General features: G+C 52.5%; 4 protein-coding genes across 4 annotated transcripts; 2 read left to right on the plus strand and 2 right to left on the minus strand.

Moving 5' to 3' along the window:
* Nucleotides 1–136: 136 nt before the first annotated feature.
* CPAR01_15485 (cytochrome b5) lies at nt 137–542 on the plus strand (the record flags this gene model as incomplete). Its single annotated transcript, XM_060499734.1, has 2 exons — nt 137–230; nt 385–542. 2 exons carry the CDS (start codon nt 137–139, stop codon nt 540–542), a joined length of 252 nt encoding a protein of 83 aa, XP_060341734.1.
* Nucleotides 543–1,611: 1,069 nt separating this feature from the next.
* CPAR01_15486 (kinesin motor domain-containing protein) lies at nt 1,612–6,899 on the minus strand (the record flags this gene model as incomplete). The annotated part of the gene is made up of 2 exons (XM_060499735.1): nt 1,612–6,822; nt 6,864–6,899. The coding sequence occupies 2 exons, from the start codon at nt 6,897–6,899 to the stop codon at nt 1,612–1,614; spliced, it is 5,247 nt and encodes a 1,748-aa protein (XP_060341735.1).
* A 2,393-nt stretch (nt 6,900–9,292) lies between these two features.
* On the plus strand, nt 9,293–10,075 carry CPAR01_15487 (uncharacterized protein; the record flags this gene model as incomplete). Its single annotated transcript, XM_060499736.1, has 1 exon — nt 9,293–10,075. The coding sequence occupies one exon, from the start codon at nt 9,293–9,295 to the stop codon at nt 10,073–10,075; it is 783 nt and encodes a 260-aa protein (XP_060341736.1).
* Nucleotides 10,076–12,764: 2,689 nt separating this feature from the next.
* On the minus strand, nt 12,765–15,204 carry CPAR01_15488 (uncharacterized protein; the record flags this gene model as incomplete). Its single annotated transcript, XM_060499737.1, has 4 exons — nt 12,765–13,622; nt 13,678–14,555; nt 14,609–14,918; nt 15,010–15,204. Coding segments are annotated over 4 exons (2,241 nt in total), but the record flags the coding sequence as incomplete, so codon positions are not given.
* Nucleotides 15,205–23,387: the final 8,183 nt, after the last annotated feature.

Raw genomic sequence — 23,387 nt, forward strand, 5'->3', positions numbered from 1 at the left:
CCTCAACCTCACACCAACTTCTCACCAGGCATCTCACGACCTATACCTGCAATACTATCAGTAGCCTGTCAACACTCGGCTTACAATAACGCAATTTACCGAACCCCTCACGCAACCCCTTCTAAACACCGCCAAAATGTCCAAGACGTTCACCACTCAAGAGGTCGCCCAGCATAAGACCGACAAGGACATGTGGCTCATTGTCGAGAACGGCGTCTACGACATCACAGGTACGGCGACCACTCACGCATCCTCATCATGGCCGCAGTTGGCCCCCCAATTTCCGCGAAGATCGCCTCCCGCTCTCTCTCTCATTCTCATCACCACACACGCTTCCTCGCCATCACCCATGATCTACTCCGTATGCTGACAAACTTCTTCCAGCCTTCCAATCAGAGCACCCAGGCGGCGAAAAGATCCTCAAGCGCTTCGCCGGCAAGAATGCGACAAAGGTGTTTTGGAAGTACCACAACGAAAAGGTGCTCGAAAAGTACGGCGGCAAGCTCAAGATTGGCGAAGTCGCCGAGAGCGCAAAGTTGTAATCCCTAAATCGACATTCATTCTTAGTTAAACTCCAGTCGGATTCATGTACCAGTTCTTGTATTGAGCATTTGCTTCTTATTTTTGGCCTTCTTTTTATAGCGCAATGGGGAGCGAGCCATGGACGATGCAACGTGATCTCTCCCCGAGTACTCTTCGGTAGAATTCGACGGGCTGTGGGATCTATCCATGGATATGGGTTCAGCTGATTCGTGCAGAGTCAATGCCGTCAGGGCGCGCGAGACCTCTGCGTCCCGGGCAGCTTCGACACCTCTCTGGGTGTAGAGAGCGGCTAACTTCGTCGTACATTACCAACCTCGGGGACAGATGAGCACGTATGATTGGTGCGGAGGAGACTCTGAATGGGCTATGCCGCAACGCATTGGCGAAGACGGTAGACGTAGACATCTAAACGGCTTTGAAGCCATGTGTACGCCAGAATAGACGTTTATTTCCCACACCCCAGAAATTAATTCCATTAACTCAACGATCTTGCTTCGAACCATTTAATCATTAGATATATCTTCGTAAAACTATATGCAGTATCCAAGCAGCTTGACTGTGGGATAACATCGTGCAAGCCCTCTCACCTAGCCACAAGCCGGGGATCCAAGTCTTCGTAGCAGCCAAGAAGAACGAGCGCAGATTGCCTCAGGCTGACCTCATTTGCATCCCCCTCTTTCCCCAAGGGGCAGCTCTCTGTCTCTGTCTAGATTTTTGTGTCATTCGTTGTGCCGCAGGTTTCTTTCCTGCGTGTCCGTCCACCTCGTCTATAGCCAACCTCTCCCAAACCAAAAGACAATTATCGGCTGTCTTCCGACTTCCGTCTTCCGTCTCAGCTCTTCCTCCTCCTGCTCTCTCCCCTCCGCAATCCTATTTTCCAAGCCATAGAGGGTATACTGCAAGTCGTGTCGTGCGTTATACAAACGGAACAAAGAGAAAATGTGGTTAAAATGAGCGTGTGCCCAATGCTCATGCAATGCCGTCGTTTCAAATTGGGGTTTCGTCTTTCTAGACTGGTAAGATAGGAAAAAAGAGGTTCGTTGATGAACTCATGACTGGTCCACAGAATCAGTACCCGCCGATGAGAGAATCATCATACCTATCGGGGGTGCCCGATCCGCTGCCGTTGGCGCTGTCGCTGCTCGAGAAGTAGCTCTGGTCGATGCGGAAGATCCAGTCCATCTTGTCCCGCTCGCTACGTGCGGCAAACAGCCAAGTATTGTCCGTGCCGTAAATCGCGAAAACTCCAGCTTGCAGTCGCTCACTTAGCCTTTGCAAGCCTCCACCAGGCCCGTTGGCTGCGCCACCTGTACCGGTGCCTGTCCAAATGGTTGAGATGACACGTCCAGACGCAGTTCGTCTATGGCTCGGGCGGAATTCTTCTACACTGCCGTTGGTTTGCGAACCCGTGTCATCGTCGTCACCCGACAAGAGCCCGATAACGCCAGGCTGGCTGTCGACGCGTGAGTTTCGTAGGCTGACGATGGCCACTTCATCCCCATCAGTGACAGAATGGATGTGCAGGTATGGCCGTCGCAGTTCTACAAATCTTTTAACCCATCTCGTAGAGCTGCTGTTAGGAATCAGCAGATAGCCGCCCTTGAGTACCTTGGGGTTCTTCGGAACTCGGATAATCGTAGGGATCAGGCTCGGCGGAGCGGAAGCCTCCGGTGCAGAGCCGTCCGTCGGCGGATCAGTATTCGTTGGGCTGAGAATCTGCAGCAGCGGATCAGGGTACTTGTTCCAGAGCTTGATGCATTTCTCAAGGATGTGCTTCTCTCGCTCAGGTATCTCTGGTTCTTGAGGTGTTTGCACTGCCTCAGTTTCCCCCTCTGGCTGTGGCGTTTCTTGCCCGTCTCCGTTGAGAAGTTCGTCGTCCTCTGGCACCTGCGAGCTCTCTGGTGTGTCGTTCAACAGATCGTCATCGTCGTTTTGATACGTGGGTTGAGGCGGCAGGTCTTCTTCTGGTGTCTCCTGCTCTGTCGCCTTCACCTTCGGCTCTGGCAGACCAATCTTCTTGAGGAGGGTCTGCACTGCTCCGATTTCCGCAATTCGCTTTCTCTTCTTGCGAGAAAGAATGAAGTCGCTAACCAGGGAGACTCCTCGAGGGGTCCAGGTAGTGAGCTGCTCTTCTCCTTTCACGTAGTCGTGCTGGCTGCTCATCCGCCACAAGTCGCCTATTCTCTTGATAGGAGCCGGCCGCATCGACAGTGTGAATATAGCACTAGTTGCATGAACGAAACGGACGCTTTGCCACAGCGAGGAGAACATTGACGTCTGTCGCACCCATGATCTTGACATGATTTGGCAGCAGACATGCATCGCAAACTTCATCGGTTCCGCAAACTTGCTGGAACTAATCTCCCAGGCAACCGTCATCTGAACACGATACTTATCCGCGGTGACTCTATCCAGAAGCAGGGAGTTGTGCAAGCTCGAATCCCATTGGCCGGTTAGCGTGATGCTTCGAGTACCGTTGGCGTTATCGCGGAAGGCAGGCTTGTTGGCGAGCTTGAGGGTGACGGTAGGTGACGTTGACGTCATATCTGGCGACTTTCCTGACTGATCGAGAAGCTGAACCTTACCCACCCTCAGATTCATCGCGTCGTCCCAGGGCAGAGCATCGCCAGAGCTGTGCGTGATGTTGATGGCAATGCGGCGTTGGAGCCCTTGGTGAAGTTGGAAAGTACCGCCGTCCATCTCACTCGTCTGTGCTACTTCAACGGGTGCGTACTCTCCTTCCTCGTTCAGTTCGAGAATCTGTATCCTTGCCAATACGTCGTGCTTCTCTTCGGTGAAAAATTGTGACTCGGCGATGCGCGCTCCCTTGCCTTTTCCTCTGGACAATGGTACAGCATCGCGCATGTCATCCCAGCTCAGTAATTTGTCCAGATGCATTGCTGAAACTTTGGCGAAAATAGCTGCTCTGAGGGTGACGGTTTGCGGGCTGAAAAGAGGAACGCTCATACTATGTACGCTCTCAAAGCGGATAGGCCCTTCGTCAAAATCTTTGACCCACTGTGTGGTGGTGATGCCATCTTCCTCCGAGACCCCAGGGATGAACAGTTGAGCATGAACCTCCGTGCCCTCTCTTTCGGCGAAGCCGACCATTTCGTGCATCACAACGTTGAATTTCAGCGTGTTGGATGGTGCTCTAGCGTGCGATGGCTCCAGCGAAAGCTTGATCATGCCGATGGCATGAGACGTATGGGGAGAGAGAATATCCAGGGCGAAGTCTTGAACCCTGCTTTCAAAGACAGCCTTTAGCGGCACGTCGACCTCTCCTACAAGCGTATACTGCGGCATGCAAGTCTCGATGAACGGGTTATCAAGACTCAAGTGCTGAGCATACTCTGGCTGGTCAAGATACTGGTGCATTTGCCGCATTTGTCTAACCCGGTCGTGTAGCTTTTCCAGACTCCAAAGGTGCACAACGCAGTTCTTGTAGTCAACAACGCGCACGCCGATGCATGGCTTTTGTGTTTCTTCGAGGGGGATGTCGTCTCCTTCGCCAGTCAACCCATTCAGAACCATGTCGTAGGTAGAGCAAAGGGAATGGCCGAGGTCCACGACAGTGAATTGGAAAACTACACCCTCGTCAAGCTCGTTGCTCATGATCTGCGCTTCCTTCAAAGTTGAGGCGTGTTGCAGTACTGCTTCTGCCATGCGAACGTAGCGCCTAGTCCGCCACAGCTTCACGACTTGCTTTGCAGTCTCGATTTCTTCGTCGGAGAGCTTGGGATTTGCCTTTGGCCTCTTCAAGGGATCCATTTTTTCGAGCTTCTCTTCGAATTGGCGACGTTGCACCTCCAATTGTTGTTGCATATCCTCCTTGAGTGACTGTAAGGTCTCTTCCATCCTAACCTTTTCCTTCTTGATCTCCTCCACTTCGACGTTGGCCGCTTCAGCTGTCTTAAGCTGGTCTTGGTACTCCTCTTTCTGTCGGTCAAGCTGAGATTGCATCTCCTCTCGCACTTCCCTCAACTTGTCGTCTACTTCACCCTGCTTTGGAGTCGAGGGCATCGTGAGGGCGGTATCGAGAGAGAAGTTATCAATTGTGCCAGTCGACATGTACTTTTCTCGAATCGGATATGAGGTGACAGATTCCGTGTCATCATCCCCATCGCGAACGTTGACACGCTCGGCACGCGCTCGTTGAATTCCTTCGAATAGTGCATTGAGCTCCTCGTCAGTGAGACTAGCCAAATTTTGGTTCGGGCCCAGTATAGCTTCTGCTGCCTCTCGTCTTGCAAACATGAAGTCGTTGTCACGTCCAGCACGAAACGGTATCGGAGAGTCCGGCCGACTGTCGCCAAAGTCTGAACCAGCTTTGCTCCAGTTCCGTTCGTGTCCTGGTCGCGGGCTGACAGCTGGCGTCGGCATGCTCTTTTCGAGATTCTGCAACTGACTAGCCGTCACAGATTGACGCAGAAGGTTCTTGTCTGCTCTTTCCTTTTGGGCTTCCATAGGGTGATTAAAGCGGAAAATATGGAAGTCACCCAAAATAACACGATAACCGGAGTGCAGCTGTTTAGGCTCCTCGATTCGTTTGCCGTTGACCATGACAGACGCTCCCTCCTTCGGAATGACCATGACGGTACCGTCGGGTCCGTTTTCGAAAGCGCAATGGTCGTGCATGATACGAGTCCCGTTAAGACGAATGTTTGCTTGATTGTCAGCATTGGTGTCCATATTTCCAACCGTGGTCAAACCTGGCTTGAGGTTGTACACAAGACACTCGGCAAGTAGCGGATCGTCTGAAAGGTTGACCAAATGGGGCATCTTCTTCGGAGTGGAAAGTCCGATGAAGCCCTTTTCAATGCTGATACCGAGTTCTTCGAGTGCAGCCTCTCGCTCCTTGTGGATCTCCTCCGTCTTTTGCAGTTTTTGCTCCCAGGTCTGATTGAGATCTGTCAACAGCTTTTCACTCTGATTAAGTTGCTCTGCAATCTCGGCCTTGGAAACCTTCTTCACAGCGCCATCGCTAGATGTAATCGACACGAATTGCTGTTCTAGAGGAGTGCCTTCCGGATAGACCTCTTCTGACGTGACGGTACCGCCGGCAGCTCCTCCAACCGCGCCTGCCCCAACACTTCCTCCCCCTAGTTGACCTCTCAGCAGAGCAAGCTCTTCCTTGAGTTCTCTGATCATACGGGCGTTGGCATCCTCGTTGACAACCGCGTGGTTCTTGATTCTCTTCGCGGAGTCGGCGTATCGCAAGGTACTGAGGGTTTCGTCATAGTTGATGTCTGCTGGACTGATGGCTGCAATCATGGCCGTCATACTGTTTCCACCTAATGAGTCTTTGAGCAGCCACGTGAGAACACTGTCTCGATACGGAACTTGTCCACCGGGACCCTTCTTCTTTTTCCCAACGGAAATATCTGCCAAGGCTGAGATAACTCGACCCAGGGAAGATAGTGATCTGTTGATCTCTGCACCTTCCTTCAGTCGAGCACCTGTGGCACCAGTTGATGTAGCTCTTTCTGAACCAGCCAAGTCAACCAGACTAATTTTGGCGACCTTTTCCATTTCCATCTTTGTATCAGGGTCGAATCTTTTCTGGGTGAGCATCAAGGTGAAAACTGCGTGACTTCGACTTGACGTCTCGTTCATGTTTGTTGCGGCGACAGTTCTGGCCTTGTTTCCCTCGTCCATCAGGTGCTCGATCTCCTGGAAGCTGCCAACGACCAGCTTCGCCAAGTCTTCGACGTATGGGCCGGTTGACGGATGCTCTCGAACCTTGAGGTTTCCTTTCGTTGCTGGATTCAACAAATCTCGCACTCGTTCGTTGTAGATTTCGAGGTATGAGACCTCGACCGTACACCGCAAGTGCTTATCCTCTTGCAAGGCTGAGATCCTCCTAAACATATCTTGGCAAATCATTGGGATGATACCAACTTCCTTGCCGTATCCCATCATGGAATACGACTTTCCGGAACCTGTTTGGCCATAGGCGAAGATACAGTTGTTGTAACCGCCGAAGGCGTTCTCGAGAAGGGGCTGACCAAGGTCGTCGAATAGGTTGTCTTGGCCGGCATAATGGTTGTCCTTGCGATCAAATGACCAGTACGATCTGTCGAAGGCGAACACTTTCTGGCCAGCGTCTTTTGCGTTTTTCGCGTGAGCTTCGGACGGCGGGGTAAGGACGGTCTGGTTGTCTTTCATCTCGATAATACATTTTGAGCCCCGGTCGATCTCTGTATAGTGGTCAGCATTTCGGTCGACCGCATGTTCCCGTTCGCGCACCCGCTCAAGGGGTACGCGGAGACGTCGCAACTGTGATCCGTACCTCTACTATTGAATGGTCTCACTCTCACCACCACCTTAATGTTTCCACCACCTGCGGGAGCCATCTTTGCGACTGGGTTTGGGGCACCTGCCGCCCAACTTCAAGGCAGAGGTTGCCAATTGTAGGAATGGCGGGCCTTCAGCCAAAGCCTGTTCGTTGATATCGTCCAACAGCCGTCGGCCACTCTTTCTGACGAAACAGCGGTAAAGCTTAGATTGTCGATATATGGTCTGCTTTTGGTATTGAAAGCGCCTTCATGAGCTGCCCCTAGACCATCATCCGAGCGTCGAAGGGGGCGGGCGGTCTCGGTGGGCGAAACCGGGGGATCGTCAAGTGGGATTCTTTCGATTTCGATGGCCAAGTATTCCTGGAATGATGCAGCTACAGGTACAGGCCCCGCAAACGATGTCGTTGCGTCCGATGGCGGACAGCAGTTCTTCGGTCGTAACTAGAGCGTCTTTTCGCACAAATTCAGAATCGTTTCGGCGTGTTAAGTTCGTGATCACGTAGTACAGAAAGGGGATCTGTCGTTAAGCGGGATGCGAAATGAAGGGTACGGAGTACTTCGATGTCAACAAATTTCGGAGAGGACGCGGTCGCGCACCGCATGACGGTCCTCTGCAGGGAACTGATTGGGCCGGAAATTAGCTTTGGTCAGGGTCACTTCACGTGCCAATCCGCTCAGCAGGGTGACGACCACCAGCCGTGCCACATTTCAGTGTTTAGTTTGGTGAGGGAGGTGCGCCCCAGTACGCCAATAGCAGATGACTAAGCCAGGCGAACCATGGCCCCGGCGCGGCATTCCTCAACGTTCTGCTGCTAGGTAACTTAGACATCAATTTGCAATGCAAACGAAGATTCAACATCACCCTTCAACACGTTGTTTGCTCATTCTTTCATTCTCTGCTAATCTATCACACTGATCGATCCGAGGTTACTGCAGTATGCACCTTCATGAGCCCACAGATCCACTTCCCCCGCCTTGTCTACTTTGACAAGTGTTTAAAGTTACAGCAATGCTCAGCCACTGAAACAATCAATGAACTCAAGAACGCAAGTGCCTCGGGCAATTTCTCTCTCTACATCTGCAAGCGGATATCGTCTTAGCATGCCTCCTCATCGGCGCCAGCAATGTGTTGCTGGGGAGGAGTCATTCTCGACTCGACCTATTGGCCAACCCTTTCTGCCGCCTTGAAGTCTTCTATGCTCAGCTCCCAGCATCTGCGTATCTGCACACTTGCAGTACCGTCTTTGCCTGGCAGAAGTTCATCCCAATCTGCGGTACCATCACCTGGCCAATCCCTGTCAAGTCAACAAACAGAATGCGGTTACGACGGCGGGATCGTGTTGATTACGAACTAGAATTCTTCAACGCGCAGAATAGCGGGCGGGTTCCGGCAGGATCGCACATCTCATGTGCGGGGTCGTTTCGATGATCTTAAGATCGCCTTAACCGCTTTTACACGCCAGCATAAGTCACTCAACGATAGCCTTCCTTCGGTCCCAAGGGTCACTCGACCAAGGCTGAATGCGAACAAGTGTTCGTCCAATCAACTTACAAGATTCAACCAACATCAAATCGGGTGTCTACCAAGGAGACCATTGCGACAGCATTGAAACTCTTTTGCTGGCCCTCTACAATTTACATCGCCCATTGCGCCACAAACACCTGGTTCTTCGTGTGAATTGCAATATTGCAGAAAGACGTCGCCTCGTCTTTCCAACCACCATTATTGCTGCAGGTCGAACTAGGCTCTTTTCGCCACAGAGGAAGCAGAGAGCCACCCAACGTTGGGAGAATCAATCAGGCCCCGAAGTTTTGATCACCTAGTCGTGCCTCGTTTTACTCCATCGAACAGAGCGAGTCCAATTGCAGTGGCATATCACATGGCGTGACACCTTGGTATGTCACTCTTGAATCATCCTCGGCGTATCGGCCTAGTTCGACCATCAACGATTCTCTACGGAAACATGATCTCATTGAAATAGCCAACTATCTGCACTATGCACAAATCAGCACAAGTTGTTGAACCAGTAGGAGCTACGGGCATACGACGTTATTCCCAAGTTAGGCAGGTCGGAGGGAGCTTGCCCTGCGAAAGAAGCCCTTTATATCTGCGACAACTAACGAACCCTTGAGATGGAGCACATCCCCTTTCCCCGGGTCTCGAAACAAAACTCCGAAGATAACCTTCGAGACAAGTCTTTTTGCAGCCCCCCCCCCCCCATATCCGATGCTTGAACCTGCATATTCGGCGACATCCCCCGGTACACGAAGGCGCGGGCAACAAGGCTCTGCCTTGATCCCTAGCCCGACAGCCAGCCCCCAAAGAGCCAAGGGCCCAAACCACTATGGATCTACAAAACAACCAACCGAGTGTCAGCCTTGGGTGGTCCTGAAGGAGGAGAATTTTGTCATCATCCTCCACTCGTCTGGAACAAGATATATCTACGCGAATGCACGAAAGACTGCAAAAAGCCCCTTCCCCACTAACCTTGTGCCAAAAAAGCCCTTCTAGAACCCCTTCTTACGTCGTGTCGCCCCGTCTCAGAGGCTTGGGATCCCTCCCTCAACTCAAGCCGGCGCACCGGATGGAACGTCCGGGAGGTGACGGAGCCACGAAGGCACAGAGACACAGACAGGCGGGCTGCGCTTCATCAACTCGGACCCGGGCAACTCTGGGCCCGGTTCATCAAGAAACGGCCCCAGTGTTCCAGAACAAGCTTGTCGAAGTTCTGCTTTCCCCCCACATGCCCGCCAACTTGACCAACACTATCCGTAACACTAACACCGAAGGACCTCACCATGGAAAGCCACAATCGGAATCGGCACCCCGCCTCGACCGCAACAGCTCTCCATCATCTCTGCCACCTCGCGCGGGTGGCCGATACTCCGGCCATCTGTCTGTGACTGACAGCTGCTTAAAACACAATCCCTTGAAGGGATCAGGATCCTGGGAAGGCCAAGTCAGCCACACGCTGCACAGCTCCGCTTCCTGTCTGCCAAAACGCGACCCGTTCGCGTTGGCCGCCCACCTTCAAGATAACTGCGGCAAACGAGAAACGCGAGAAGAAGAAAAGAGGACGTTGGTGCTTCCAACGCTAGCGTTTCGCCGTTTCTGCCTAGCCTTTAGGCGAGTTTCTTCCCTCACTACGAGCAACGAACTAGGACCAAATGGCGATCGTCGTGTACTTGGTCTAGCACGTCACGAGGTATGGACGCTCTGCCCCCCTGACTAGAACATTTCTTCAGCCTGTCAGCCTGTCACTAGCGAATCGACATGGGTGCGTTCGAAGTCTCCCCCCTCCAGCCTCCAGGTCTCTCTGACAGACATCAAATACCTACCTCCGGTTCATCCGTGCCGGATCCGGGCGCGACGCCGTTGGCTACGTTCCTTTCTTTTTTTCTCGCGAAGAAAATCCCGGGAGCAAGCCACCAAACGGGGACCCAACTGGAATATGACCTAGCCGTTTCTTCGGCTACTGGCACTGATAAAAAGTAAACGGTTGTCAAACGGCGCGTGCGCCTCCCCGAAGGCGGGCTGCGAGCGGGCGTCTCTCCCGTTTTGCACGCGGCGCATTTCGAATCGCCACCCCCGGATTATGTACGGAGACTTTTGTATCCCGCACATTGCAGCAATAAGCTTTGTGCCGTCATGTCACATTATGTGAAGCAACTAGATGGCTGCCCCGAACCGTCATGAACCTCGCCCTCACTCCAGGGTATGGCACCAACCAAGCCAGATCACCCCTTACAAAGCGTTCGACTCCATACAGTGGTCGGAAAGTAGCACCTTATCCGTACGACTGAGCGGTGCCTGCTGAAGGATCGACAGGCACTGTAGTAGCCGCAAGGTTGCTCTAACAGACAAGACTTAACCTGAAGTGCACTGGGGGCGCACTACCCACCAGCGCAACATCGCAAACATCAAATGACGAGATTGCCATGAACCGAAAACCTAGCTGATATACCCGCTGCTTGGCAAAGCGTAGCGGGCAGCCGCAACCTATCTCTCTCCTTATAGTGACGCCCCTGGTGGGAGGGAGGTCTCTCCCCACAACGAGTGCAGCGCAACCAAGCCAAGTTAGCAACTTTGCTACGGAACGTGCTAAACCAAAGAAACGGTTACACGCGTGGGCGCGCGCGCGCGCGCACCATCCCGTTCCCGCCGCCTCTGAACCTTCAGCGTCCTCATGGCTCTGGATTCAAGTTAGGATCACTCAGCCCGTCTGTATCGTGGCGCCGGAAACGACTCATGACAAAGTCGCACCAGCCCCACAAACCCGCACCGATCGTCGTTGCGCTCCTGCAACTCTACCGTCGCCGTGAACATCATCATTTCTAGGGTGTTTATACGCAGGATGTTCAGATACGGATGCACGAACTTGGCTGTCACGCTGCATTTCATCTATACAACGCGACACCCTAGGAGGAAAATCGGTCACGCCGAACGTCCTTGGCATCGAAACATGATCTGATCTGGGAAAAACGCTAAATCATGTTCTCCGCTTGGCGTTGCTTAAACGCTGCTTGATCTTTTGATAGCAAGACTTTGGGATCAACTAATAAAAGATTAGGATGCGACTAAATCACGTCAAATGAGCTTGGCACCCTTGCGGCACCGGCAGCGGCGGCGGCTTCATTCACGTACCTACGCTATCGCGCAATTGCGGTAGCGTCTTTTCTGTCGGCCGTAGTCAATGACAGATCACCACTGCCTGCTAGACTCCAAATGTGTCCTGTGCCTTGACCTTTCTTTCTTTCTATCTATATTTCATTAGAAAAACTCAAGATGGAACTAAATCAGACAAGAAGCTGTAGTATTTGACTCAAAGGCACGACGTCGCAACACACACACATACCACCCGCCCACATAGTGATACACACGGTCTGTAGAATAGAACGGTAATCAAACGGTACGACGCGCAAACTCTGCAGTCGTAAATTACCCGATAGTCTATCATCCGTTCATCGGAGCGACGTCAACTCTACGTAATTGACAGTCTCCAAAGTTGTGCAAACTCTACTTTCCGGTGACTGTTCCATTTCGCAAATCATCTTTTTCCTTCGACCCGCCTGAAGTGTCGTCGGTGGAGTTCAGTCAAGATAAGGTACGCCTCATCATGTAAGTCATAAAGTTTAGTGTGCTAGAGTTTCCATGGGACTTTGCTTTTTGGGGGGTGGCGGTCCCTGGAGATCCTCATGTGGATACACTGGAGAGCTTCAGCGTTGTTGAAGAACACCCTTTGAACGGAAAAAGAAAAAGTGAGACAGGCCGAGGCAAGGACCCGGAAACCCTGTTAGAGTGTTGTGTTGATGAGGCTCATCACGGAATCACGTTTAATGTATTGCAGAATTGGTGACTGTGGGTTTTGGAAATTTGTTTCTTTTGATTGTCGCTTCTTCCCGTGGGAAGGGACTTTGCGGTACAGATGGCACACTGCGACCACTGACCGTGATGATCTAGCTTACAAGGTTGCACACAACCGGTATTGTAACATGAAAAGAAATGGCTGTCTGTCCACGCCGGGGCCAAGACATTTTCCCACAAGAAAAGGATCGCACCACCAACACCTAATAGATGACCATGCAATATATGATTTCGGTATAGGGAAACGACAATGTGATGAAGGGAAGGTGGTAATGTGGCGCCGGCCAATAAATGAAACAACTGGTAATAGAACAGAAGAAAAGGAGCGTCGCGGACGGGTATCAAGTTGGTGATGATAATGTAGCAAGAAATAAAAGCACTTCTCGGGAAAGGAAGGTAATGGGTCAGCCGTGAAGTCGTTTGAGACGTAGGGAGCGTAAGCGTTAAATGAATAACGGTTTCGAAACAGAACAAGATTGAGATGAAATGGAATGCAGTATAGTTGCTGCTGCCGTATTGGACAAGCAAGATGGGGTAGAGCTGAGGCTGGCTGGCTCCTAGCCTCGGAAAACGGCACTAGTGAGGAAGATGGCTCCGTCGTCGGCCGGGCTATCCTTGGCTGGAGGGGAAGGCGCGCGAGGAGACGGGATGGTGTCCTTGGTGTCCTTGGCGTCGGTGGGCTTCTCATTTGCGAGCCCACTGAGAGCCTCATGGCTGCGTGCCCGATGGATCTCCTTCTGTTCGTCATCCGACAGGGCCGCAGTGGCCTCAGTCTGGTTTGCGGCAGCGCTCATCTTGGTGATCTCATTCTCCACGTCGGCCAGAAGAGCGTACACGTCGCTGTCGGCATAGATGCGGATGCTTTCCATGCCGGTGCGGCGGTGACTGAAGGAAGAGACATGCTTGTCGACCGAGGCAACGGGGCACTCCTCGATCACGGGTTGCTCGACGATGGTGCTGGGGACTTGGGCAACGACCCGTTGTGGTGAAGGGGAGCTGCTAGCAGTGTGCGAAGAGAAGGAGTTCTTGGTGGGGCTTCGAGGAGGAGTGGAGATGTTTCCAACACCCACTGGTGGAGGCGGGCGGATGCCCATGGCGAGCTGCAATGACTCGCTCGCGGCCGTCGCGGCGGGAGTGGTGAGGGTAGCTGCAGCAGCGACGTGTTCCAGAAGCTTTTGGCGTACCCGTGTACGACGGTTCTCAGCCTGTTCCAGCTTGTTCACCCAATCGTCGATCGACGTATCGAGCTCAGCGAGAGCTTCCTCTTGCTTAAGCATCGAGTCTGTGCTAAATCTAGCCGTACGAGGAGAGCGGAGATACTGGCAGATACGAGAGTGCAGATTGCGCCGACCAGCTCGCAGAGAGTTGTAGGTGCGGCGCAGATACTCGGTGCGCTCATCGAGCTGACGAAGTTCCTGTGTATACTGTCAGTTTTCGCTGTTCGATAATGAGGCACAGAATGACCCTTACCCTTGAAAGGAGCTCAACATCCTCCTTTCTGAGTACCTCAAATCGGGAAGCCTGTCCGAAGGCCTGCTTTTGCAAAGCTGCCAGTTCGTCTTGCTCGATATGGCTGGGTGCCTCGCCGGCTCGGAATCCACTAGGAAGCTCTTCGAAAGCCCGACGTTCAGCACTCTTATTTCTTGTTGAGCAGCTTCGCTTGGGGATGAGACCGTTGTTGTTTCGTGATTCGCTTCGCTTCCGTGGCCGTCCCCGGTCCATGATACTGCCAGACTCGGACTGACCTCTCCTGTGGCTATGAACAAACGGCCTTTGTGTGCCGTCGTTACCAGGTGACGCAGAGTTCTCGCTCTTGAGCTGGACAGGGGTGGATGCGTCTTGGCTGTAGTTCAACTCCCAGGGCTTCGTCGAGCTACGTTCCTCCATAATGGGAGCAGACACGGGAGTGGTGGCGGACATAAAAGTTGGGCAGGCGGACAGTGGAGTCGTGAGGGCGGTGGAGGCGGTCAAAGGCGTATACGGAGTTCGGGCAAGTGATCTAGGTGAATCATCGGCGCGGGCGGAATACTGAGAAGAGTCTTGGCCGGTGCTGCCGGATCGCATGCGGTTGTGGGAGATTTGTCTGGCAAGACGCGGCACGTTGCCAATGTGGGTAGGAATGACGAGAGGCGCCAATTGCTTCGGCGAGGCGGGTTGGCGGGGAGTCTGGCTCTCTGAGGTAGATCGTTGGTGTCGGTCTGGTGAGCGGGCTGGAGTGGTGCAACCAGATCTATCGGCGTCGGCCGCGGCTATCGATGAGACGGATCCGTTCGATTTGTGCTGTTTGATGTGGTGTCCTGGTGCGCTAACAGATCTCTCGTGGAGCGGTGGACGTCCCGGAATAGTGGCTATAGCTTGTCAGCTATGTATTGCTTGATAAAGCTGGAGGGCAGATACTTACGTGAGTCCATGGGAACCTCTTGGACAGTCGTCATGGGGCCCAATTCGGGGATGCTGACTTTACGCCGTCTAATGAGGTTGTGTTCCTTGATGCGCAGGCGGAGTGAACCGCTGCTGGTGCAGGGCTTCTCGGTCTTGTCGTTCTGTCCCATGGCGAGGGCGAAGGCTTGCTCGGGGTCGAGGCTCTTGTTTGGTGGCCGTTGCTGGCGATCCTTTGGGAAGAGCTGGTACTTCCGGGTGTCTGGGTGGTGCATCCTCCACACGAAGGGCTTGTGATCTGATGATGATGACAATGGTGGTGCTTGTGATGTCTGAGAGAATCCCAAGACGTGGTCAGCTAAAGAATAACTCATAGGTATAGAGGACGTGTAGGTAGTTGGAATAAAAGAGCGATGTCCATACCGAATCCATTGGGAGTAGTGGGGAGGGCGGCTTCGCTATATACGGCGGGTTGGCGGACTCGCCTTCATCGAGCATACAGCTTGCGATGTGAGCCATTGAGAGAAAAGGGACAGGGTTCTGAGGGTGAGGGATAGATGACAGCTGGTACAGGTCAGGAGTAGATCTGGCACAGCTATAGCCAAGGACAGGGAAGCTATAGGTCCCACGCTATAGTAGAACAATGGCACCTTGGACGAAGAAGTCGAGCAGTGAGGCTATATATGTCTTATGCAGTGGAGAGGAACCCGACTGGAGAAGAGGGAAGAAAAAAGCTCGACTTGAACTTGACATGGGGGTCCCCTTCGGTTGCTTCGATATGCAGGTCGGTCTGTTTTCTAACAGGGAGCCTTGACTCTTTCTCGACCGGGAGGCTATGGGCCCTGGGCCCTGGGCCAGTATGACAGGGGGGAATGCAGACGTGGGAAAAGACAGAGAGAGAAGAGAGACCAGGGGGTGTGGGGGGGACGGCACGAGTTGGGGCGAACTGGGGGTGAGGAATAGAAACAGAAAGGTGACGGAGCTGAGTCGAGGACGATACGGACAAGAGTAAAGATCAGAGGAAGAAGACAAACCTTGAGGTATCTTTAGACCAGCATGGAGGCAGCAAAAGGAGGGCGTTTGAAGGATGCGAGTATCGATTGTATGAAGGTACGTTACGTAGCTCAGTTACGAAGATTCAGGTAGATATGAGAGGAAGAAGAAGTAAGAACATGAAAAAGAAGACGGTACGGATGGTCTTTCTCAGTATCATCAAAGGCAGGAAATGTGGTAAGAAAACGGATAGCACCAGATAGACTACCAGAGTGCGTTTGTCGGGCAACGGGGATGTCCCATGGGAAGCAACGTTCTTGGGCAGTGCGAGCGAGAGTGTCTAAGGTACTAGCCGGGAACGTGGAGTTTTGATGTCTGCACTGCTGCAGCTGCCACCGTACGCATACTCCGTAGTCTGCAGCTGGAGTTGTCTACTGCAGGACGGGGGGCAAGGAAGGCAAGCCGCAACGGGGACAACGGGTAAGGTAGGAAACAGACAGGAGAGGACATGGCGGCGGCGAGGTGTCGAGTCGAGGAGTGACCGTCCGTGATGCAGATGCAAGCACCTCGAAGGCTCGAAGAGACGATGAGTGATTGAGTGTGTTGCTTCCAACGTGCTTCCTTGAAGCTTCTCCAGAGCAGGTTAGGACCGAAATTGCAACTTGAGACCCAGTCAGAGTCCAACGAACTGGGCGAAACACGAGGGAAGCTATGTCCGACTGCCGGACAAGAAGCAAAATTAGGAATAGGGCAGTATGAAGTAGGGGTGAAGGAACCAGAAATGGACAAGGGCCACGCCGTGGGACGAAGTGGATGGCGACAAGTCCAAGACAGAGAAGGAGAAGAGTGGGTGTGGAACAGAGGAAGAGGGACGTCACGCTAGCAGGAACTTAAAGTGTAATTGTGTTGTGCGTGGAAGACTACTCCGTGGGTGTGTGTTCAGGTCAGGTCTTCACAAAGCTCGAGAGTGTCGTGAGTGTGTGGGATAGTGTGCACTACTGCTGTGTAGGGAGTAGTGTTTACGGTTATGAATGGAGGTGGTGGAGAGGTCGAAGTGCGAATAAGGTACAGATGTGCAAAGTGGGAAAAGATGTGCAGAGAGTGTGCACCCATCCCCATCCGCAATCTGTTGCGTCGCGGTGCATCTGCAACATGTGCAAGTGGTTTTTCTGCAGCTTCCAGGTTGCATGGGTAAAAATGGTGAAAAGTGGGAGGGAAGGACATTAGGACGGGGACAAGTTGAAACGGCTTGAGCACGCTGCACGCCGCACAACCAGAAAAGCCACGCCCACCATGTACTAGCTCGAGTGTCAAGAGGCAGGGGCGGTCCATTGGATTGGCTCGTAGTTGCCAAAAGTTCAGAACAACGGCGAAAAAGAGCAAGAACGTCTGCGCGAAGGAGAGAGGTACTTACCTACCTACTGCAAGCACAGAAAATGAGGTGGGAAGGATCCACTCTCTCTGACCGGGGGTCCTACTCAGGAAAATATGGGGATTCCGGTGCCTGGGGTTCTGCGAGAACGTCAACCTGGACGGACAGTGACGAGATCCCGGAGCACAGAGGAGCCTACTTACCTTAAGGTACCTTACTGAGTGTGCCAGTTAGAGATACGTACCGTGCTTGCCTCGAGCCCACTCTCAGCATCCATCCATCCCCACTCCAACTGCACCTTATTCGTCCGGGATGCTCCAGCAGTGGAAAACTGCAAAGGTAAGCGCGATACGTACCTTGTCGGGAATCCTCATCGATGGCGTTTGTAACGACGCACTGGCGCACATGGCATCCTTCCCCTCTTCAATGTTCCTCTCCGAATAGCCGATGCCCGTCATGCTAGTTCATATTACCCGTCTGATAACCTTTTTTCTCAAGATTTTGGTGGTGGGAGTAGACCGGGCGGGTGGTAAGTCAAGGGTTCTCTGCTACACCAACAGCACCATCTATATACACTTCACCCAGACTTGTCCACCTCGCCTTCAAGTCTCTCTCCTGCGGCTTGCCAGGGACTTTGCAGCACACCTCAGGGTAAAGTAAGGTAGCGTCGCCACAGCAGTGGGTTGAAAGCCACCACTTGCCACAGACACAGTACTGCGTACAAGAAATCAGGTTGTGAATGTAACGCTTCTACTAATAACCTGAAGCACTCGGACCTGTTTGTGATTGTCTAGATGTCCAACAAGTTACCGGAACAGGAGATGACCGAAAGAATACCCTGGCGTGATGTTTCCGGCTCTACTTGGCTCTATCTCAAGATAGTCTCTGTTCAAGGGGTAACGTCTTCGTGAATTTGGAACGCTTTCAGATTGTCTGTCTCTTCAAGTTCGTCTGTGCTCAAGTTGTCAGCTACGGTCTACAGTCCATGAGAATAGGGAGGGGCAGGTATGAGATAGTAGCATTGAGCACATGGACACTAGGCTACTACCTCAGAATTGCCTCTCAAGTCTCGACCACCCAACTTCCCTGCCTTTGGAGGCCTGGACCGTTCTTGTTCCTGCTTGCAACGACCTCGACCTTTCCCAACCCAGATAATACGAGTCGCACTTGCTTCTTTCAACCAGGTAGATGCCTCGCGCTTCTGGCAAGTCCCAGCGCGGAGACACAGAGACTGAGGGGCTGAGTTGACTCAGTTCCTTCCCATAATGTGCCATTTCCACGTACGGGAACACAGTGGTGCGGCAGTCAGCCGTCTTCAACATCGTCTCTGTGCGAATAATATCCTTGTCATTTTGTCGTCTCTTGTCTTGCCCCTCTCAGCTATGGGCAATCCGCGGTACCACCGCCACCAACACGAGAATCAAGAAACGCGCTAAACACCGACTCATGGCCTCACGACCGGCTTGTTTCTTCCAAAAATCTATTATCGCAATGCGCCTTTCAAAGTCAGATTCGCAATCGAATCCACCTGACTACCAATCCATGACTCTCTCCACACTCCATGTGCGTGCCCAAGCGACGATCATCATCATCACGAAAAACGTCCCTCTACGAATAGCACCATTCGCTTACACGAGAACCCACCCTACCTTACCTCTAGTGCAAGCTTGACTTCATCTTGCCTTTTCAACACCATCAATTTCTAGTGGATGTCTGCTTCACCATCCCACAAAGCAACAACACAGACGTGCTCCAGGGCCACCTTGTTGTACTGTCTCATTCTGCTACCATGGTGAGAAGTCACGCCGTCGTCTCCCTCAGGTGACGAACGGCCGTTTAAGCAAAACATTTCGGACATCTGCTACCACATCATGCTTCGACCGGTCCATCCTATTGCACTCGCGCCTACCTCGCTCTCTTGATCACAGCCTCTTTCTCGCTGCATCGCAGCACGCATCAAGCGCTGCGCCATTCTTTGGGTCGCACGTCCCTCTCACCGCAGCCGATGTCACCACCCGCGGAAGAACGAAACTTGCTTGCTGATCGAGCCGCGAGCCAACGAACGCTATCGTCTTGATGGCATTATTGTTTCTAGCTTCGTGTAAGCGCGAGAACAGCAGAGAGAAGATTCATGCCATCAAGTACGTTTCCAGCCACCCTTACTATTGAGGATAGATGGCGTCTCTAGACTGATCTTTCGGCACCGTTGCATCAAGCTACTTCTCATGTTTGACACTGACTTTGTCCAGCAATAATCACACGTGGACTACAAGTGGACGCTCTGGCATTCCCAATTTCAGCTAGGCGAAGAGCGCATCAGCTAAAGAGCCTGCGTGAAGGCCTCACATCATTCGCCATCAGCTGCGATTCGCTGGCTGATCTGGACCGTCTCGGTATTCAAGCTCGCAGCGATTGGAAAGAACTTGCCAGGATGCATCCGCTTTAGTCGGGAGGGGATGCCCTGGCAATCCAATGATATGAGTCGGAGAATTTACGGTATTGGCCGAATGTCAAACTCGCACAGGCGCACAGCGGGGAGGCTTTGCATGAAGTCGCATGAATGATGACCCCAACGGACGAAGAGGATTGGACGACCAAACAAGCATATCGAGAGAGCTACCACCGACGACGTAATGGTACCGAAACTTCAGGTATCATCCTCTGCGGTCCATCCAAAATCTGAATTTATCGCTTCGCAATGGACAGTGGTATATCCGACAGCTAAAGTAGCCAGTATGTTCAACTTCATCAACGACGAGGCGGAAGTCCACTTATAATTATGGCTTCATCAACAGGAGAGCGTTTAGTGCTGTACTAGGTCAAAGCCTGTTCACTCGGAGACTCGGGAAGCGGCGAGTCAAACTAAGCCTTCGGTCCCGATGGCACTAACAAGAGATTGACGTTGGGGCTTCGAGCTTTGACATCGACACAGGCCGTGGACAAACCTTTCGAAAGAATAGACCCTTCAGCACCAATGGCTTAAAGTTTGTCCTTAGGGCACGACAGACGGTCTAAAGTCTTTCTAGATTGCGCCCGGTGGCTTCGATTCTCGGCTGCTTAGACTTCTGTCACTTGCATGGCGACATGCCAACGAGTGTCACGAATCCGCCAGCCCAGCGTCATCGACGTGGGCAGCGTTAAACACAGCTCTCCATCCATTGAAGCAACATTGCATACCTATGGCTCTGGGTCAACGGGTCCATTCGTCTAGTCATCGGTTGTATCCCACAGCTCCTACCTCACCATCGGAAGTTGGTTTCACCTTAATTTACCTACGACTCCCGCTCGGAACGCTCGCCGGATTCCAGTCGCCAAGCTTTTTTTGGTCCAGCACTATGAGCGGCCCAGCACTTGTTCCCGTCTCCACGTTCTTGACGTTAATCGTATCACCAATACTGCTCAAGGAAACAACGGCGCCTTTGGATCGCTGAGCTGCCTAGGATCCTCCCGGTCTGTCAAACACAGCCAACCCCAATTGCCGTTTTTCGCTATGACTCCCTTTTCCCCTCCTCTTCGTTCTTAGGCGCGGAAACAACAGGACCTAGAAAAAATACGCCATGCTCAAAATGACAGCTGAGCCGGTCACAATTGTCAAAGCGTTTTATTCACTTCATCGTTGCTCATGGCGAAGGCTGATGGATCGACCACTAGCCCATTCTATATTCATCCTGGACCAGAGCAACGTGCGGACGACGTGCCCGCAATTGACGAATACTACCGTGCATCCTCGCACTTGAGTCTGAAGCGCTCCGAGCCGTCTCGACCCAGCCGCAATCTCCGTGAAAAATAGGCTGCGAATCTCGGCTCCGGTCATGAGTTCGCATGGGTGTCTTGAACGCCATCAACAATGATCACACCGCTAGTAGCTAGAGTCTTGGTGTTGTCCGAGCAGCCCTTGAAAGCGTTCGAACCTACCGATCCTTACACGTTTGTCTGTACGGACTGACGGAGTACCAAATATTTTTCACTTTACGAATATCGACCAGGAAGTCTAGGTAACCACGTTGGCCGGACTTCGCTCCCGAGGTAAGGGACCCCTGGTTCATCTTCCACGAGCCCAACAGCGACCTTGCCATTAAGATCAACCTGGTTTCCACGTCTCTGTTTCCTCTCAGTGGCCCGAACGTCAGTTTCTGCGGCGCAGATAGGTATGATGGAGCATATGAGACTATGAGGAGTTAAGTGAGGTCAAACTTGGCTCAAGCCATAGCACTCTAACGCAATTTGACGACCGTGTGCTGACGGGCATCGGCGCCTATCCGAACAACGCGGGGTTTCTTCAACTTGCCAATACCTTATGCACGAGGCGGCTTACACGGAACTGAGACGTCTTTGAAGAATTGGAATAAGGAAGCAGCTTGTACTATGAGGCGTGGGGTTCACACTCTAATGGTTTTGCACAGCATCGTCGGTTTTTTGAAATATCTCAGACTATGATCAGCGATGTCACGAAATTGGGAGAAGAGAGGCCACCACGGAGATGTTCATGGTTATTCTCATTGTACAGCAACTCACTGCACCTTGGACGACGGTGAATGGAGGTACGGAGTACGGATACGGGACACAAACACTCGTCCATCTTGAGACGAAGATCAAATTGTCGAGACCTCCTCAGGCTCCCATCCTTCGGTGGGACCGATGAGAACCCGGGTGGAACCAGGTATCCTTGAAGATGCAGCATACATGTCTGAAATAGGTTGATCTCCGCCCCTGGCCACTCCCCTATCCTGAGCAATTGCCAGGGCCCCTGGCCTCTCGACCTCCCAACGAAGCTCCCCTGTCGACGACCCATCTCGACACTGGCTCCCCGAGATATCAAGGCTCCAGCCGTTCATTAATGCAGGGGGACTTTACTCACCTCGCACGTGTACTCCGTAGAGCGGTGGCAGGACAATATCGAAATCGACTGGGTTTACCGTTTTGCAACGAGCAGAGCGCCGGGGTCGTGGATCCTGAGTGATGTCAATATTGCACCGTTGTATTGTAAGACGGGCCTCAGTAGAATATATTCGCCTAGTTGAGGAACCTCATATCCGACAACTTGACGAGAGAGACCAATATTTCATCTCGAAAGCTCGGCTCATAAAGACAATCGCGGCTAGGACACATCATCGGCATACTTGACACGATACCATCAACATTTCACCTGATTTGGGATTTCCGCCTTCATTAGCCAGGTCTGGTGGTCAGTGTGCGCGGACGCATCCGCGTTGAGATCGGCCGGCTACAACCTGGTTCATGACCGTGCTGGCGCGCTGCGATGCTCCAGCGTCGTCACATTCACACGGACTGGGGCGACTTTTTACACCCCGCACTTAGGACCATCTCTGCAACGACGTCGCATTCTTCACATCGCTTATGCTGCAGACGAGTCACGAAAATTCATAGAGAAATGATGCATGGTGGAGATGACTGCGGTACTCTCAGGAGTTCGAACTCGGAACTCACCATTCTCATAGTCATGGGACCACGAGGCAAATCCTCAACGGAACAGCGGCAACAGACAAGAAAATGAACCACAACGCCATGATACAGATGTTGCACTGCGAATGGATACTGTGTTGGCGCGCAGCGGTCGGCCAAAATTGAGGGTTTTTAGAGTTACGTCAACAACTGACAGGAAGAACTCGTGGCCCGGGCCTCGAAGATCTTATGAGATCTGCTGAGCTGGCGCCGTATTGAGCAAACTGAGGGTTTCGCCCAGTGAAACACTGACGCTGAACAATGCCGTCTATCCTCTCGCTATCTGGATCCAGCTAGCTAACTGCACCATCCACTCTTCCATCTTATCTCGCGTTGTCTGGGTCAATCATTCTCCACCGACCAAGTGCCGATAACTCTGCAAACTTCCAAGTGCCGCATCACGCCAATGAGGACCGAAACCACAGCATCAGGCTTATGTGTAGCTTGTTCCTGAGAAATCAACGCCGCCCATGCAGCCTTCGATATGCGCGTTCAGATGTGTCGAGGTTCACTTGTGTCGTCCTGTCTAGGTCGCTATCATGTCCGGCCGCAGACCGTTGACGATGATGAGACGACCTCCGATCTTGTTAGCCGGCATCCATCCACCAGGAAGCAACTTCATATGCCGGAAACAAGCTTTCTAAACAACCTCAGTGGAGATAAGGTGGTGGCACCTCGAGTGAGGGGATAGTAGGGCGCCATCATTGCGAGTATGGGCAGCAATCATTGTAATCTCAGGCATTGAAGGCCCCCACGCTCTTGAGGAACAGCACAGTACGGACACAACAGCAGGCATCTTCCTTCATGGGACCTAGCTACACCAAGCAAAGTAAGGATCTGACATTGAGACAACCTGCCATCGTTCCGATATTCCTGGCATACCAAGCTTATAATACACATAGTAATGGCAGGCACTAGAGTCTGGTTCGTCGCAGACCCATGGTTAGCGCCATTGCCTCACATCGCTTACAAC

The sequence above is a fragment of the Colletotrichum paranaense genome, assembly GCF_030867605.1.
Source record: "Colletotrichum paranaense strain IMI 384185 chromosome Unknown Scaffold_19.1, whole genome shotgun sequence".
In the NCBI taxonomy this organism is placed as follows: domain Eukaryota; kingdom Fungi; phylum Ascomycota; class Sordariomycetes; order Glomerellales; family Glomerellaceae; genus Colletotrichum; species Colletotrichum paranaense.